General features: G+C 39.5%; 2 protein-coding genes across 4 annotated transcripts in view; one reads left to right on the top strand and one right to left on the bottom strand.

Annotated features, from left to right (window-relative positions):
• The window catches only part of LOC139951341 (ubiquitin carboxyl-terminal hydrolase 25-like), a 32,867-nt gene extending 26,808 nt beyond the window's left edge, over positions 1–6,059 (bottom strand). Inside the window, exon 1 of one of the 3 annotated variants that reach the window (XM_071950192.1) lies at positions 5,888–6,059. In XM_071950192.1, the coding sequence (XP_071806293.1) occupies positions 5,888–5,956 (69 nt within the window). In that variant the 5' untranslated portion in view covers positions 5,957–6,059. Of the gene's footprint in view, positions 1–1,170; positions 1,850–5,887 lie in introns of those variants that run through there. The other 2 variants (XM_071950190.1, XM_071950191.1) reach the window with 2 other exon arrangements.
• A 383-nt stretch (positions 6,060–6,442) lies between these two features.
• On the top strand, positions 6,443–16,203 carry LOC139951423 (Golgi pH regulator-like). The gene is made up of 12 exons (XM_071950308.1): positions 6,443–6,636; positions 6,961–7,020; positions 8,276–8,379; positions 8,830–8,936; positions 9,478–9,706; positions 10,414–10,494; positions 10,623–10,729; positions 11,644–11,732; positions 12,416–12,604; positions 13,936–14,025; positions 14,580–14,645; positions 15,241–16,203. The coding sequence occupies exons 1-12, from the start codon at positions 6,595–6,597 to the stop codon at positions 15,448–15,450; spliced, it is 1,374 nt and encodes a 457-aa protein (XP_071806409.1). The 5' UTR covers positions 6,443–6,594; the 3' UTR covers positions 15,451–16,203.
• The last annotated feature ends 85 nt before the right edge of the window (positions 16,204–16,288 follow it).

Genomic DNA, 16,288 nt, shown 5'->3' with positions numbered 1-16,288 from the left:
TTAAAGGGATGCTGCAGTGAATTAAAATAAAACAGTTAATTTGCTGTCATTTATTTCTGATATATGTATCAAACATCAATAAAATGTGTTTTGTTTATTCCCGACATATCTGACTTGCGTTATGAGCGAATAGTGGATTGTTACCCGCCCCTACCATCAACGTCACGTCGGGAATTCAAACATATCGTCGGCAAAAAGAGTCTGGTCCCTAACTACACGCGCCTAGGTACCAGGCCACACAGTGCACACGTCTCTATATGCACACAGCCAGGGGGCTCGACGGCTCAGTTACCGACATGACGTCACGTTTATGCAAACGCTTAATCTCTTGAAAACCATCTTTAAAATACTTGCACATGTAAAACAAAAATTTTAAAAATATTTCAGGTTTAAAAAGTCTGTTTAATCGTTTAAATGAATAAAAAAACACTGCAGCCACCCTTTAAAATGCAGGACAGTTCATTCTGAACTGAGAAGTCTCCTAGATTCTGAAAACCTTCTCCGCGGTAGTAGAACATTTAGCAAGACAGTTCTAAAAAGAACATTAAAGTGACACACACATGGTGTTACCGCAAACATATTGGTACATGCAATGCCTAAAATCTTTAGAATTCCACTAGTTTAAAAATCTAGGGTCTAAATTGAGGAAGAAAACCATGGAGCCAACATACACTCAACACTACACACATTGCGACTATTCCACCAATACGAGGGCGTACTCTTGAAGCTGCAAACTCGTCAGCAAGTTGTTTTGTGATCAAGAACTTTTGAATTTGAGCACTAAGAAAATATCCCATTAATGTTGTCTTACATTAAGTATGCTTCAAGACTCAACTTCAGTCAGTTAAGCCCGGTTCATACTTCCTGCGGATACGAAGCGAATGTTGACGTGTCACAAATTCGCAACGAATAATTTGCACTTCGCAGCAGTTTAATCTGCTCTACTCACTTGCGAATATCGCTGCGAAAGGATCAGAGGGTTGTGACGTCAAATTCACGTCAAGTTCGCTTCGCATTCACATTCGCATGAAGTATGAACCGGGCTTTAGTCAATTGAAAAACACAATACCAACGGACTTCTCTGGTCCCAAATTAAGTTAGTTAACTGGCCCGAGGCTACATGAATAATCACTTGACCAGTGTTAAAATCTAGACCTGTCAAGTACATACCAGCTGACGACGTTTCATATACCGACTGTAGTAAACTTCAGGCTCCCCTGATGCTGTTGTCGCAGTGTGATCAACAAGTAGAGACATCCTCAAAAGACGCGCTACAAAAATCCTTCTCAGTTAATTTCTTCTGAACACAATCTTAAAAACTGCTACTCTGTCCCCAAGAAAGATGCTCATCAACTCATTATCAGGGAGTTACGTGTGTTTACAAATCCATGTGCATTGGCAGCCAAAGCACTGTGTTGCAAATCCTTCAAGGAATCACAAACCTTCCTATAGATCCTGGTAGAATTGTATCAAAGTCTTCACACCTCCGATTAAAATAAAAAACTCCACAACGCAACAGCATGGAACAAACCGCATCGAAGGCAGACTGTAATGCCTTGCCAGACAAGTTCTTACAAATGTAATTTTACCGACCGAAGAACAGCTGCCACGTAAGGGTATATTGGTGATCCAAGTGTGCTAAAAAGGACAACGTGCTGATAAGTGAGTAATTAAGAAATTAATCAAAGCTCTTGAGTTCACGAGGTGCCAGGCCCACTTTCATCTATTGCAACTTTACACCTGCAAAGCATATAATAAGAAAAGCACTTGGGCTTGTCTGGTACACTGTGCTACATGTATGCACTGTGTAAGTGCAGTATGCCGATGGAATGTCTGGAATTTCCTTGCTGCCTTACTTGGAAAGTGGAGACAGACTTCCCCCTCCTTGACAAATCTGAAGGTCATCTTGATGAACACCCCTTCCATGAAGTAATGGAGTCACCCTGTGGTTTAGTTTCACACACTCTTTGTGCATCAACCAAATTACATACTTGTATGTGGACCGCTCTATTTCTCACATAGGGAGTTTTAAAAATTGAAATGATGAACACGACATTGTGTTTACATTGGATGCCAATACTATTAATACATTACAAAATAAATTGTACAAAATGTTCTTGTGAAAAATTCCTCTGAACAAAACTTCCTGAGCTAATGTAGCTACTCACCAACACCTCTTCCAAACCTTTACCCAATCCTCTAACAGGGTGAAGCCCCGACTTGACAAAGATTACCAAACTCCACAAAACAATATTTATTTCAACCACAGAAGGAATGGGGGTAACATAGGTGCAGAAACTACTCTTGTCTGTGGTACCTCCATGGTGTGTTACTGTTCATGTCACTCTGCTGCTGGCAGCAATTTGAATAGATTTTTAATAAAGCATTGAATGAATGAATGAATGAATGAATGAATATTTATGCACAAAACTGTATGCAAAGGTCGTGGGTTCGAATCCCACCTGAGTGATTTGCGTAAGGTGTTTTTCACTTAACTTGGGAGTACATTGTAATACATTCAGTGAAAGGGTATTTAACACAATATTCTAATATCCACAATGCAATCTAAAAATCTTTGTATTATACATGTATTGTTCACTATTGACCCAATTCACCTGACGTCATCATCAGAATAATCTTGGATGCGCCATTTTGGTGGTCAATGTAAACGTGTGTTATTCAGAGAAGTGTGCATTTTAGCCGACGCGGCTTTTACACACAAACCTATTGACCACCAAATGTTGAGCGTGGCATTGTACATTGAATTTGTATGACGAGTTCCATCTAATTGTGGAATCATTCCCAACTGTCATCCCAACTGTATAATCAGCTCAACTGAAGAATCAGCTCAACTAGGCCTATACAACCAGCCCAACTGTACAACCAGCCCAACTGTAGAATCAGCTCAACTGTACAACCAGCCCAACTGTACAACCAGCCCAACTGTACAACCAGCCCAACTGTACAACCATCCCAACTATAGAATCATCCCAACTGTAGAACCATCCCAACTGTACTAACCATCCCAAGGAGAATCAGCCCAACTGTAGAATCAGCTCAACTGTACAACCAGCCCAACTGTACAACCTGCCCAACTGTAGAAAAGCGCCACGGCAAAACAAAAAGCGCCAAGGCAAAACAAAAAGTGCCGTGGCGCTTTTCGTTTTGCCGTGGCGCTTCTTGTTTTGCCGTGGCACTTTTTGTTTTGCCGTGGCTCTTTTCGTTTTGCCGTGGCGCTTTTTGTTTAGCCGTGGCGCTTTTTGTTTAGCCGTGACGCTTCTGTGAAGAAGCAAGACGGCGGCCAACAGCTTTGCCGCCTCGAGATAATTTTTTTCACGAAAAAAAAACCCTCATTTTATTTCCGAAATGTAACCAAAACTAGTAAAAATTCTCTTTTGGCTAATACTTTACAGTTCTATGACTCTTTTGTTGATTTTAAACATATTACTGGAGGTTTTGATGGTGAGTCTACGGCACCTAGCGAGATGACATTGAGTTGACGGCAAGTGGTTGGACCCGTATTTTCAGTGCGTCCGACATGGTCCGACATTTCCTCACAACAACGTGGTGATTTCTGGTCAAGGGAGTTTCCCCTACAGCTTCGCACCCACACGTGGGCACAGAAAAACTCGGTTCATTCAACCCCAAATAATAACTTATAAGAATAAACGTGGGATCGAGGTGATGGATACCGCTCCGTGGTGATTTCTGGCCAAGGGAATTTCCCCTACAGCTTTGCACCCATGCTTGGCCACGGCAGCACTCAGTTCATGCATCCCCTAATAATAAAGTACCAGAACATTAACTGTGGGATCGAGGTGATGGATACTGCTCCAGATATTCACACAGCACATAAACGGTTCAAGAACGTTCGTTCTGCTTCAGCGTTGCAAAGGTAGACCACCATGGCTAGATATGAGGACGTATTACAAGGTATATGCATTGAGCCACATCCGTGGGAAAATACTTGATATTTTGAAAGATATCGTCTATGAAAAAAAACATCGTTTTGAGAAGATATTTCGATAAATTCAAAAACAACATCGATATTGTTGGCGATATTGTTTTCAATATCGTATCGTGACGATATTATCATCATATCGTCCAGGCTTACATGCGGCGTGATTTTATAACATTGCGTTATTTGCTTATTGTATGTAGTTCTCAGTTTTTTACCTGCAAAAAATAAAAAAATTCTTTGCAACAAAAGAACAATTTTTATAGATAAATGTATGATTTACAATATAAATAAATAAATTAAACTACAATATTTATAAGTACGAGTTGACTTGGGTAAACAATTTTTGCCGACAGAGAAACCACAAAATTTGGTAAAAATTTATTTGGGTACGAGTTGACTCGACTTGGTTGGTTGGGTACGAGTTGACTTGGGTACGAGTTGACTTGGTTGGTACGAGTTGACATGGTTGACTTGGGTACGAGTTGACATGGTTGACTTGGGTACGAGTTGACATGGTTGACTTGGCCTGGGTACGAGTTGACTTGGGTACCTGTTGACTTGGGACAACTTGGGTACGAGTTGACTTGGTTACAAGATAACCTGAATTCAGATGTTGATGATGTATCCTCTGCTTACCAGTTATCACGCTATTATGCCTTTTTCTTTGAATTGGGAAAAAAATAATGATGCAATATATCAACCGATGCCCTAATTATCTTCATTTGTTAATACGAAGTATGCAAACATATATTAAAACTTGATGGACATTGAAATGTTCACACCACTCACCGATCTTGGATGACTTCAACTGGCCCCATTTGTTTTGAGTTTTTCCTATTTTCACGGCAAACAAGAAAGTATGGTTTCCCGGTGAAGCCATACATGGAAGAAACATCTGCAGTGACTACAAGTGTTCTTTGAGACTCTGTGTATGACTGTATAGCCAGCAATTGCCTTCATTTTATTCAAAATATTTTTTTATTAAATTTTTTAAATTACCATGGTAACTTGCAAAAAATTTAAAAAAATTAAAAAAAATAAAAAGTGTGAATAATTACTGGCTTCAAAATCTGATTTCTATTTATTTTTTTTCTACTTTTTTTCTTAATATTTATAATAAAGCGTATTAATAAACAGTGATAATTGAATCAACAAGCTGATGTTTAAATTTTAATATAAATAATAGTATAGTATTGATACGAGGGTTACAAAATCAAAATCTCAAAAAATATTAGAAAATGATATAAGGCACATGGCTGCTTTAAGCCTCTGTATTTTTCTTTAAGAATGCTCAGCAAAACATTCAGTCACATGATTTTGATCATCATGAATTGTGAATTGAAATAGCGTTTGATAAAACTTTTTCGGTGGGCAAATATTTTTTTATGGCCTCAACATTATGACATATTTTTGTACCTTGTAGAAATACCTAAAATACCAACTTTTTTGCATTTACAAGTGCAAATGACCAGTGGAGCATTACGTGTTTCTAAGTTTTGGTCAAAGAAGAGGAGACTCTATGCTTGGCAAATAAAACCACACAATTTTTATCTAGGGACTGTTTACATCGCGCACAGAGAGGTAAAAGATTTGCCACGATATTAGGGACACCTCGAAAACAGGACCTCCTACGATACATGTAGTTCAGCATGTTTTCAGTCCACCACCAAATTATTAATTAGCTTGTTTCATCAGATTCAGACTCCAGCAGAGAAGCGCCGGAGAATGGAGGAAGACATGATGCCAAACAAACCCAAAGTTTCAAACTGAAAATGCTGATTGCAATCTCATCTGCACAACCTCTTTAAATTAAATACATGTTATTGTACAGTCCGATCGGACCGAGTCTACACAAACAAAAAATACCGTGCCGTGACCGGTCCGACTTCCGAGAACACGGAAACAAATTGCTGAAAAAAAACCTACCTTTAACTCATCACGCTGTTGAAACACACCATGCTCCACCGTCATTATGGTCGTCCTTCTCTGACCCATAAATATGGGTCAATAAACGAGTCCAAAAAACTTTGCATAAATGCACGAAAATCAAAACATTGAAAACAACATGCTTAGCACACCGTCCATCAATCAAGGTCAAACTGATGTACCGAGTGCTCTGAACTATTGGGCTATAATGCCAGCCCAAAAAGCTGCACGTACTTCGTGGGATGTAATGACCAGGCGAAAAATTATTTGACAGATTTGAGTTCTTCAACGCGCACACTTGGGCGATAAATGTTGAGCTTTTCACAGTGACAAACATTTTTATTGGACAATTATTGGAAGAGCTAAACAATAATATTACAACAATTTTTTCCACAAAACTATTGGGTTTTTACTCTTACAGAAGCATACAACAATTCCTGTTTCAAAATGATTGTGAATTTTGCATTTTTTAAAAGATACTAGAAGTAAGCTATTTATATCCAGCCAATGAAATGGGTTGTTTCTTAAAGGTTCAAGCAACGTCATTCAAAGATGGCAGCCTCCATGTCACACAGATATTTCTAATTCACTGTAGTGTAATGTAAACTCTACAAAATCACTTAGTTAAACAATAAATTAGCTGCTAAATGTTGAATAATTATATCCTTTATTATTATAGGAATTGCAGCCGTTAACAAAAAGTGAAAATGTCGTTCTTTCTGGATTCTTTTGTTATGTTTACAACCCAGGTAAGTTTTTGGGGGGCGGGGGATCTGGGAAAGGCCAAGGGGGGGAAAGAAATTCACGGCTATTTTGTCGAAACTTACATTTGAAACTTTGTGATTGTTCCGTTGCAATTTTGTGTTTTTGGTTTGAGGGTCATGCTTTTTCACTTGATTTGTTGGTACATACCATAGAAACCCCAACTAGAACTGCAGTTAAATGAGTTAGTTGTGGTAAATAATTATAAAGTAACCCTCCTGCCCACGGGCGGCGAAGCTTACACTACAGACAGTTACTGTACATCATACATGTACATGACAATGACAGTGTATTTTTCCTTTTAACTCTAGATTCTATTTTTCCTGGGTGGTTGGATTTTTTTCATGCGACAACTCTTCAAAAATTACGAGGTGAGGATTTATAATTAATAAATTATAGATAACAGAAGATATTTCATACCATGTCTGATGTTGCGACTTCTGCGAATGTTCGTAGGGCAGTTGCTATGGGTGACCAATGAAAGTGTACTCCAACCCTGCTAAAAACGGGTGATCTAGCATTAGTTGCGGTGATCGGTACCCTTGACAACGATCATTGCAACTAACATAGCCGTAGCTGTAGACTACTCAATCCGGCAGCCCGCATTGCATTCCAGGTTCAACGCCGTCGTTCCACATCACCTCTGTTAAACTCTCTACACTGGCTGCCAATCTCCTCTGTTAAACTCTCTACACTGGCTGCCAATTGACAAAAGGATCAAGTTCAAAGCACTACTCTTCATCTACAAAGCTCTGAATGATCTGTCGTCTGTCTACCTGAAAGACTGCATTGCCACCAGATGCACCATTTAGGGAAGGCCTGCGATCGAGCCGGGCGTAACTCGTTTTTCTGTCCCAAAGAGTAGCAGGCGGATAGGCGATGGGTCGTTCAGTGTTTTCAGGCCAACTCTCTGGAACACATTGCCACATACCATCTAAGGTCCTCTCTAACAGTTTTAGCTTTCAAACATGTCAAACGCAACCTCAAAACTGATTTAGTCTAGTGTATTACATTTGCTTTTGTTTGTGTGTAAAGCGCATTGATCATTTTTGGAGGAATTGCGCTATAGAAGAGCTGGTTTTATTATGGCCTTGGAAAATGGAAGATAAAATATTTACTTCATTAGGTCTACGTACAAATCAGAACTAGTATAGTGCAATTTGTATGGGTTTGATAAAATTGGTTTGCATAATTTGGAGCTCCATCCTGGTTAAATGGGTTTATTGATTAAGAGTGGTATTCAAGGTAGTTATTTGACCTAAAAAAGTAAAACATTATATGTTGATTTTGATCTCTACGAATATGAAATTTCAGAATGACCTTAGCTACTTGCTTGCAGTGTTGTAGCTAGGACATTTTTAGTGGTGGGCAGCTGAATTTAAATTTGGTCAGAGATTGCGAAAAACATGACATTTTAGTCTTGCAATGTGATCAATATCGGCAGAACTTTTTTTTTGGGGGGGGGGGGAATTTTGTGGTGGGCGGCAGACTATTTTTCAGCTGAAGTGCTGGGCGGAAATTGTCAGTGCTGGGCGGGCCCGCCCACCGCCGCCCACCGTGACTACAACCCTTGTAAAAGCACTGAGCCGGTTTGTATTTTCTCTCTTTTTCCCAATGACACTGCAGGTTCGCCATGTCATAGTTCAGCTGGTTTTCTCTGCAACCTTTGCCCTCTCATGCACCCTGTTTGAACTCATCATCTTCGAGATACTGGGCGTATTAAACTCCAAGTAAGTTTCTAAATTGAATCCTTCGGCTTTCAAGGTCAAAGTGGCTATTTACGTAGGTGGGAACCCAAGACTCCCTTACTCTAGAGCATCTGACAGGAATAATAATATTAAAAATAAAAATAATAATAACAACCTGTTTTTATATAGCGTTCTCCACACCGGGAGGGCGTCCCAAAGGGTTTCACATTATTACCCTTGTCGCACCATGGTCACACAAAGTTGTGTGCTTTCAGATGCTTGATTCGAGACCTCAATTTCTAAATGAGCTCTCAAAATCAAATTTGTGGAAAATTACTTCTTTCAAAACTACATTACTTGAGAGGGAGCCATTTCTCACAATGTTTTGTACTATCAACAATTTTAGGCTCATATTTATTTTGAGTAATTACCAATAGTGTCCACTGCCATTAAAACGCAATATATAATTTATGATTTATTTGTTTGTTTCAGCTCTCGTTTCTTCCACTGGAAGTTTGACCTGTATGCAATCCTCTTCATCATGATCGTGATCCTACCATTCTATGTATCCTGGTTCATCTTTACCAATATACGCATCGGTAATAAAACAGTATTCATTTCATTTATTAATTCTGCATACAAATGTATACATATTTGGTTTACAGTGTGTGCATCTACTTGGAGACTCCCGACGATTACTAGAGCAAGCTAGTTGAAATGTTACTACTCCGCGGTAGTGAAGTTAATAACGAGAAGTCCCCTCGATCCACTATAGCTAAAGGAGTAGTCCTGGCTGATTTCCTACCTTCTGCCCAGGTAGTAGTTAAAAAGCAATACAGTTTTTCTAAAGAACAAAATCTACCTGGCAAGTAAACATACACATGGTGTTTGTACTGCAAACCAAATTATATATTCATAGTGCTGCTTTTAAGCAGCACATAAAAGTTATTTAAAAGTTTCTCAAAAACTTACTTCAGAGGGAGTCATTTCTCACAATGTTTTAAACTATCAACAGCTCTCTACCAATGTTTTCTGCTGTCCTCTGCTGATGTTTTCAGCAATTACCAAAAATGTTCAGTGCCTTTAAACAGCTTAAAGATATCAAGCACTTACCACCAATTGATCTTTTGTATCCTGTAGTTCAGAATCGCCATCTGACGTTCCCACTTTCTCTCGTCGCTTGGCTGATCTTCGTCTACTTCTTCTGGAAGTTAGGAGACCCCTTTCCCATCTTGAGTCGCAAACATGGAATATTCTCAATGGAGCAGGTGATCAGTAGGATCGGTGTGATTGGAGTGACCATTATCGCAGTCCTGTCTGGTTTTGGTGCAGTCAACTGTCCCTACACCTACATGGCATACTTCATGAGGTATGTAGATGCAGTGACCATTTTTGCCATTTGAAAACTCAGCAAAATATTCCCGCTTCTGAAGTTTGTCTGTGGCTTTACCACACAGAGTGCAAAAGCACAACTGTGTATCATCCAAAGGCATCATTGTGGTCAAGTGGTTAGACTGCATGACTTGCAATCACAAGGTTGTAGGTTCGAATCCTACCAAACTAACCGTACTCTAGTGGTTAGACTGCAGGACTTGCAATCACAAGGTTGTGGGTTCGAATCCTACCAAACTAGCCAAAGTCTAGTGGTTAGACTGCAGGACTTGCAATCACAAGGCTGTAGGTTTGAATCCTAACCAAACTAACCATGGTCCAGTGGTTAGACTGCTGGACTTGCAATCACAAGGTTATGGGCTCTAATCCTACCAAGCTAACCATAGTCCAGTGGTTAGACTGCAGGACTTGCAATCACAAGGTTGTGGGTTCGACTCCTACCAAGCTAACTGCTGATTTTACAATGACTAATAAAGTAATGTCATCTAGTTACTGAATCACAATTATTTTGATTTGTTCAATTCGTTATCATAGATGCTAAAGCAATGTTTGAATGAGAGAGATTGGTTGTTGCCAGCTTGACGTTTATATTTTCTTGTGGGAGTTTGCCAAGTGCCTAAAGAAACAAACAAAAAACAAGTAAACAAAAAATATTGTTTGATATAAATTCGTCTTTAATTTCAGACATGTGAGTGAGGCGGACATATTGGCTCATGAGAGAAAACTAATGCAGGTCATGGAGATGATACTCACCAAGAAAAAAAGGTAGATATATGGATGGGAAGATTCAGACTCTCGTCTGGTTTCAGATTTGTTCATGTCTTTCTTGTGAAAGATTAGCCAACTAATTAAGTATCAGTTAAGTTCTAACACTTGTATGTTTCTGTGCATAGAATACTAATGATAGAGAAGGATCAACTACAGCGAGCTTCAACAACCCCCAAGCAGTCAGGTATATGGGGAATGCTGAAGAGTGTTGCAACATCCAGCGGTGGAGCAAGTATCCTTTCTGTTATGTTATGAAGCCTATTCAACCCTCCTACTGTTTGATCATTTAGTGTCATCCACTAATTTTGAATGATCAACTATGCCAGCATGCAATATGATGAGGTGAATGCCACAGTCAAACCTCCCACTGTTTGACCATTCAATATCATCCACTATGCCATCCTGTTACATGTATACGATATAAGGGGATGAATGCCACAGGACACAGTCAACCATCCTACTGTTTGACCGTTTAGTTTCATCCACTAATTTTGAACGATCAACTATGCCAGCATGCAATATGATGAGGTGAATGCCACAGTCAAACCTCCTACTGTTTGACCATTTAATATCATCCACTATGCCATCCTGTTACATGTATACGATATAATGGGATGAATGCCACAGAACACAGTCAACCCTCCTACTGTTTGACTATTTAGTTTCATCCACTAATTTTGAATGATCAACTAGGCCAGCATGCAATATGATGAGGTGAATGCCGCAGTCAAACCTCCTACTGTTTGACCATTCAGTACCATCCACTTTGCCATCCTGTATTGTGATATAATGGGGTGAATGCCACAGTACACAGTCAACCCTCCTACTGTCTGACCATTCAATATCATCCACTGTGGCCTTGAATGATAGACAAGCTATGCAATATGAAATGATGTAAAGAATCCATCTACACAGTACATAGTCGACCCTCCTACTGTCTGACCATTTAATATCATCCACCCTTGCTTTGAATGATAAGCTATCACAGCCTGCAATGTGACTTCTGGTGAATACCACAGTACACATTCAACCCTCCTACTGTCGTGCCATTCAATATTACAATTAGAAATTTACACACGAGATGCAGTTAACACATTTGAGAAACAAATCAACAGTTTGTTTCCTTAACTCCGGGTGTCACATCAGATCTTAGTCAACTGCAGCAAGAAGTTGCTGGATATGAAGAGCTGAGTCGACAGTTATTCCTGGAACTCATTGATCTGAATAGCACAAAGGTCTGAATCATTCTTTATTGTGGACAAGTTCCCTATGTGCACACAGTACACAGTCAACCCTCCTACTGTCTAACCATTCAATATCATCCACTATGTCAGCCTCTCCGTGATACAACTGTATAATTGGGTGAATGCCACAGAACACAGTCAACCCTCCTACTGTCGCACCATTCAATACCATCCTCTGTGCTCTTGAATGAAATACCCACTGTTTTCTTGAATGATAGACAATCTATGCAGTATAATAAGATGTGGTGAATGCAGCTACACAGTTCACAGTCAACCCTCCTACTGTCGGACCATTCAATACCATCCACTGTGCTCTTGAATGAAATACCCACTGTTTTCTTGAATGATAGACAATCTATGCAGTATAATAAGATGTGGTGAATGCATCTACACAGTTCACTGGCAACCCTCCTACTGTCTGACCATTTAATGTCATCCACAGTTCACAGTCATCTTAAATGTGTGTGGGGGGGGCAGGTTTCGACAGAATGTCAGGACCCAGCAATGGCGGCTCGGCCATCCATGGCAGTAGCAGCACTTACCCATATATGTATCGATCTATACAGTGCTTATTATATAATAATAAGTGTAAGGTCAAAGAAAAAAAAGCATTCTTTATCTTCGTTGCAATAGGAGCGTCAATATTTCAGAGACTTTAAAATTTTCTTCCACAGGAACGAATCGAGTATTCAAAGACACTGAAGGGCAAGTATTTCAACATCATGGGGTACGTCTTCTCCATGTATTGCCTGTGGAAGATTACAATATGTACCGTCAACATCATCTTTGACCGAGTTGGAAAGACGGACCCAGTCACCAAAGGAGTCGAGATTGCTGTTCATTGGTTAGGAATTGAGTTTGACGTGAGTGATGCTCCCAAAATGGATGTTTCATTTATTTATTATGTTGAGTGTTGTACCTTGGTGCATGCTTCAAGACAGTGGACACTATTGTAATTGTCAAAGACCAGTCTTCTCACTTGGTGTATCTCATTATACATGCACAAAATAACAAACCTGTGAAAAGTTGAACTAAATTGGTCGTCGAATTTGCGAGATAATAATGGAAGAAAAAACACCCTTGTCACACGAAGTTGTGTGCTTTCAGATGCTTGATTTCAGGACCTCAAAATCTAATTCTGAAGTCTCAATGTTTTATATTCAACCTCTCCACATTACTCGTTACCAAGGAAGGTTTTAAAATGCTAATAATTGTTTTTAGTGATTACCAATAGTGTCCTCTGCCTTTAAAGGGAAGGTATACGTTTGGTAAATCACTCTTCAAATGAATGGCAATCAACGAATTTGGTGAGAAGCCTACATCAGCTTCTATCACTTGATGAAGAATGAGAGATAGGAATGTTAAAGACCTGCTTGAACGAAAATGTCAAGTCGTGAACTTTGCTGAATTCCACCTAAAATGTTTTCGCTGTATAAGGAAATTGAGTCATGATTATAAATAGGTTTCAATTGTGTAAAAACACAATCATTTTGTATGCCCTTGTCCAGAGCTTTTCTGCGAGATTTGCGAAAAACCCGTTCCTAATCACTCTCAAAACGTCATAAGTAGATAAAGCCGCTTTGTTGCAGCGTGGATGTATAACAAAGGAAACTCCCACAAATGACGTCAGCGGCATTGTCCTTTGACGCCCGCTCTCAACGGCAGAAGTGTTTTTAGTTTTTCAAAAAACCTTTAGGTAGGGGCCTGACTTTTTAATCGATAATTACGAAAAGTTCAGAAGTGTACACATATCAAAATTACATTAAAATGGTGAACAAGTTCTTTATAAACAAGTAAAAATACAACTTCTGTTGAAAACATTCCGCTCAGGTAGCTGTTTAAATCGTAGTCTGTTTGATGATGATTTCAGATTGGGCCGAGGATGGTACATTTATGTCCATGCATTACTCAAATTACAGGACCTATGACAGGACGAAGGACAGAGTAAGAATGGTTAAGGGTCTTGCTAAAGCAAACGAGCATCAAGACCATGACTCAAGCCCACAATCAGAAGCACCAGAGCATGTGTCCAGTGCACGTAGTCGCTCGACAAACAACACCAGGAACCCATGGACTTGAACCCACACTCTGCTGTACAGAAACACCTAAGCTTGAGTCTGGTGCTCTTGACCGCTCAGCCACAACACGACAAAGAAAGCTTACCGTTTTTTGAATATCTCTTTACTTTATCTAGGTCAAATTCTGGTCCCAACATGTGTCCTTCATACTCGTAGGAATCATCATCGTCACCTCTATACGTGGTCTGCTCATCAAGTTCACTAAGGTAAGGTCAAAGTTCACCAAGGAAAGGTCAAAGGTCATTGTTAATATTCATACATAAATACTTCAATTGAGCTTGATACAATGATTAACATTGGTGACAGCTTGTCCATTCTTGTATGCCCAATTTGTACCAAAAAAAACCACAGGTCTGGACCCAGTTACACAATTATCCACAGAAAAGGGATATGACAAGGATTGTTTTCCACCTGTTGTCTCTCTTTGTATGGGTAAAACGCAGCGTATGAGGTGCATGCCTACTTGTAAAACACAATCTTGATAGCACAAGCAAAGAGCACAAATGGAATTGTCAACCCACCCGCTCCAGGACAGCAGCAAATCTTGTTGGAGAGTACAACAATGCAAGATAACTACTCAATAGAAAGTCTTTGTTAATATTTCAAATGACTGTGTGGCTGCAAAAACAAAAATGAACCGTCAACGGCAAGTCAGTCCAGAAAGATTAGGCAAGCTCGTACATGTATGCATTCGCCGATGTGAAGTGGTTTCAAGATGTTTAACTCTAATATTGTGTAATCTTGTTTGTTTGACCTCCAGTTCTTTTACACAATGTCAAGTAGCAAGTCTTCCAACGTCATCGTTCTGCTGTTGGCGCAAACAATGGTGAGTGCGAAGACAATCAGAGCTTGATTTCTACTCATTCCAACAGGCCTTACAGACGATGTGACCTTTGTTTACATTCAAACCGCCCTCTGTTGACAAAACAATCTATACGTCATGTTTCGCCAGGCACTGAGTTGCGCAGTCACAGTAAGATTGCATACACTTTCTAGCTGGCTGCCAAAACACAAAGGTTTTGCCCGGCGGTATGCGCGCGAATCAAGGTATGGTTTTCGTGTGACGTCAGAGGTCACATCGTCTATACTTCGGGGCAATTGCCCTTCTGCCTGGGCTTAATTTCGTAGAGCTGCTTAAGCTGAAAATATTGCTTAAAAAGTTTCTTCAAAGCTTAACATGCTTAAGCTAGCAGAATACCGGTCACAGACTGTGCATTAGAAATGGTATTTTGACTGGTAACTAGATTTTGGTAAACATATTTTGGTTTTGCTTAGCTGATTTTTTGTTTCGCAATACTGCATGATCATCACCTCATCACCGAGGTACTGCATTGCTCTTGCAGTGTTTTGTCTGTTAGACTTGTCTTAGTCCTCCTCGATACAAATTTTCATTCATCTTTCATTGGTGTACTCTATTACAGGGAATGTATTTCGTTTCTTCTGTTCTGCTCATGCGCATGAACATGCCCCCGCAATATCGCATGATCATCACCGAGGTACTGGGAGACCTGCAATTCAACTTCTACCATCGCTGGTTTGATGTGATCTTCCTCATCAGCGCACTGTCTAGCATAGCCTTTCACTACTTGGCTCACAAACAGACACCGGAGAAACAAATGTACTCATCATGATGAAATATCTAAAGCCCTACTGGTTTATGCATGGTCTAATTAAACTCACTGTTTGGAATATAAGGAATAACATGGAGATAACAGGTGTGAGTTGTCAGGCGAAAATGATGTTTTTATGTCAGTCTCTTTCTGTAACGGAGCTTTCCCGTAAAGATAATCACTACTCGTCATGATGAAAGATCTGAATCTGAAACTACTGGTTTATGCATGGTCCAGTTGGATAACTGTTCAGAAAAGGAAAGACATGGAGATGTGTGAGGTGCCTTTTTCTGTTACAGGGTTTTCCCATAAAGACATTCACCCAGGCTGTGAAGTTGAGATTCAAAATGAATATTCTGAATCTGATTTATTATACATAGTTGGGCCTGTAAACTCATGACTTGACATGTCCGAAGGTCTTGCGTTTTTAGTCCCTACCAGCTGGCTTATTTTTTATCCTGGAATAATTCTCAGGATTTTTCCTCCGATATCTAAAACTGAAACTTCCTTCTTTGTCATCTCTCCATGGGGTACTTAGCTAGTACACATAGTGATCAAGTTTGCTTTTTTATGAATCCTTAGCTTTACCAACAGAATGAATTTATGAACATAAAATTAGTATACAAAAAATAAAATTTTTTTTTTAAAAATAAGCAAATTCTTTTAGATTTTCCTTCAGTATTTTATTTACCCAAATAAAGTTGAATATATTTCAAAGACACCAAAAACAGGGTTTCGTATTTAAGGCCATAAAATAATTTACAACAAAAGGAATACATACAATGTACTAAACCTGTACCAACTAGTAAAAACCTATGTTCCGATACCCCTAATGTATATATTCCTAATCCTAAGCCCA

The sequence above is a fragment of the Asterias amurensis genome, chromosome 19, assembly GCF_032118995.1.
Source record: "Asterias amurensis chromosome 19, ASM3211899v1".
Taxonomy (NCBI): domain Eukaryota; kingdom Metazoa; phylum Echinodermata; class Asteroidea; order Forcipulatida; family Asteriidae; genus Asterias; species Asterias amurensis.
This window is presented reverse-complemented; position numbering and strand designations above follow the sequence as displayed.

What these genes read in the sequence shown, in the direction of transcription:
- LOC139951423 (XM_071950308.1), top strand. Translation starts at nt 6,595, where the DNA reads ATGTCGTTCTTTCTGGATTCTTTTGTTATGTTTACAACCCAG. An exon ending in CTGGGCGTATTAAACTCCAA is followed by an intron (nt 8,380 to 8,829) that starts GTAAGTTTCTAA and finishes TGTTTGTTTCAG; the next exon opens with CTCTCGTTTCTTCCACTGGA. An exon ending in TACATGGCATACTTCATGAG is followed by an intron (nt 9,707 to 10,413) that starts GTATGTAGATGC and finishes CTTTAATTTCAG; the next exon opens with ACATGTGAGTGAGGCGGACA.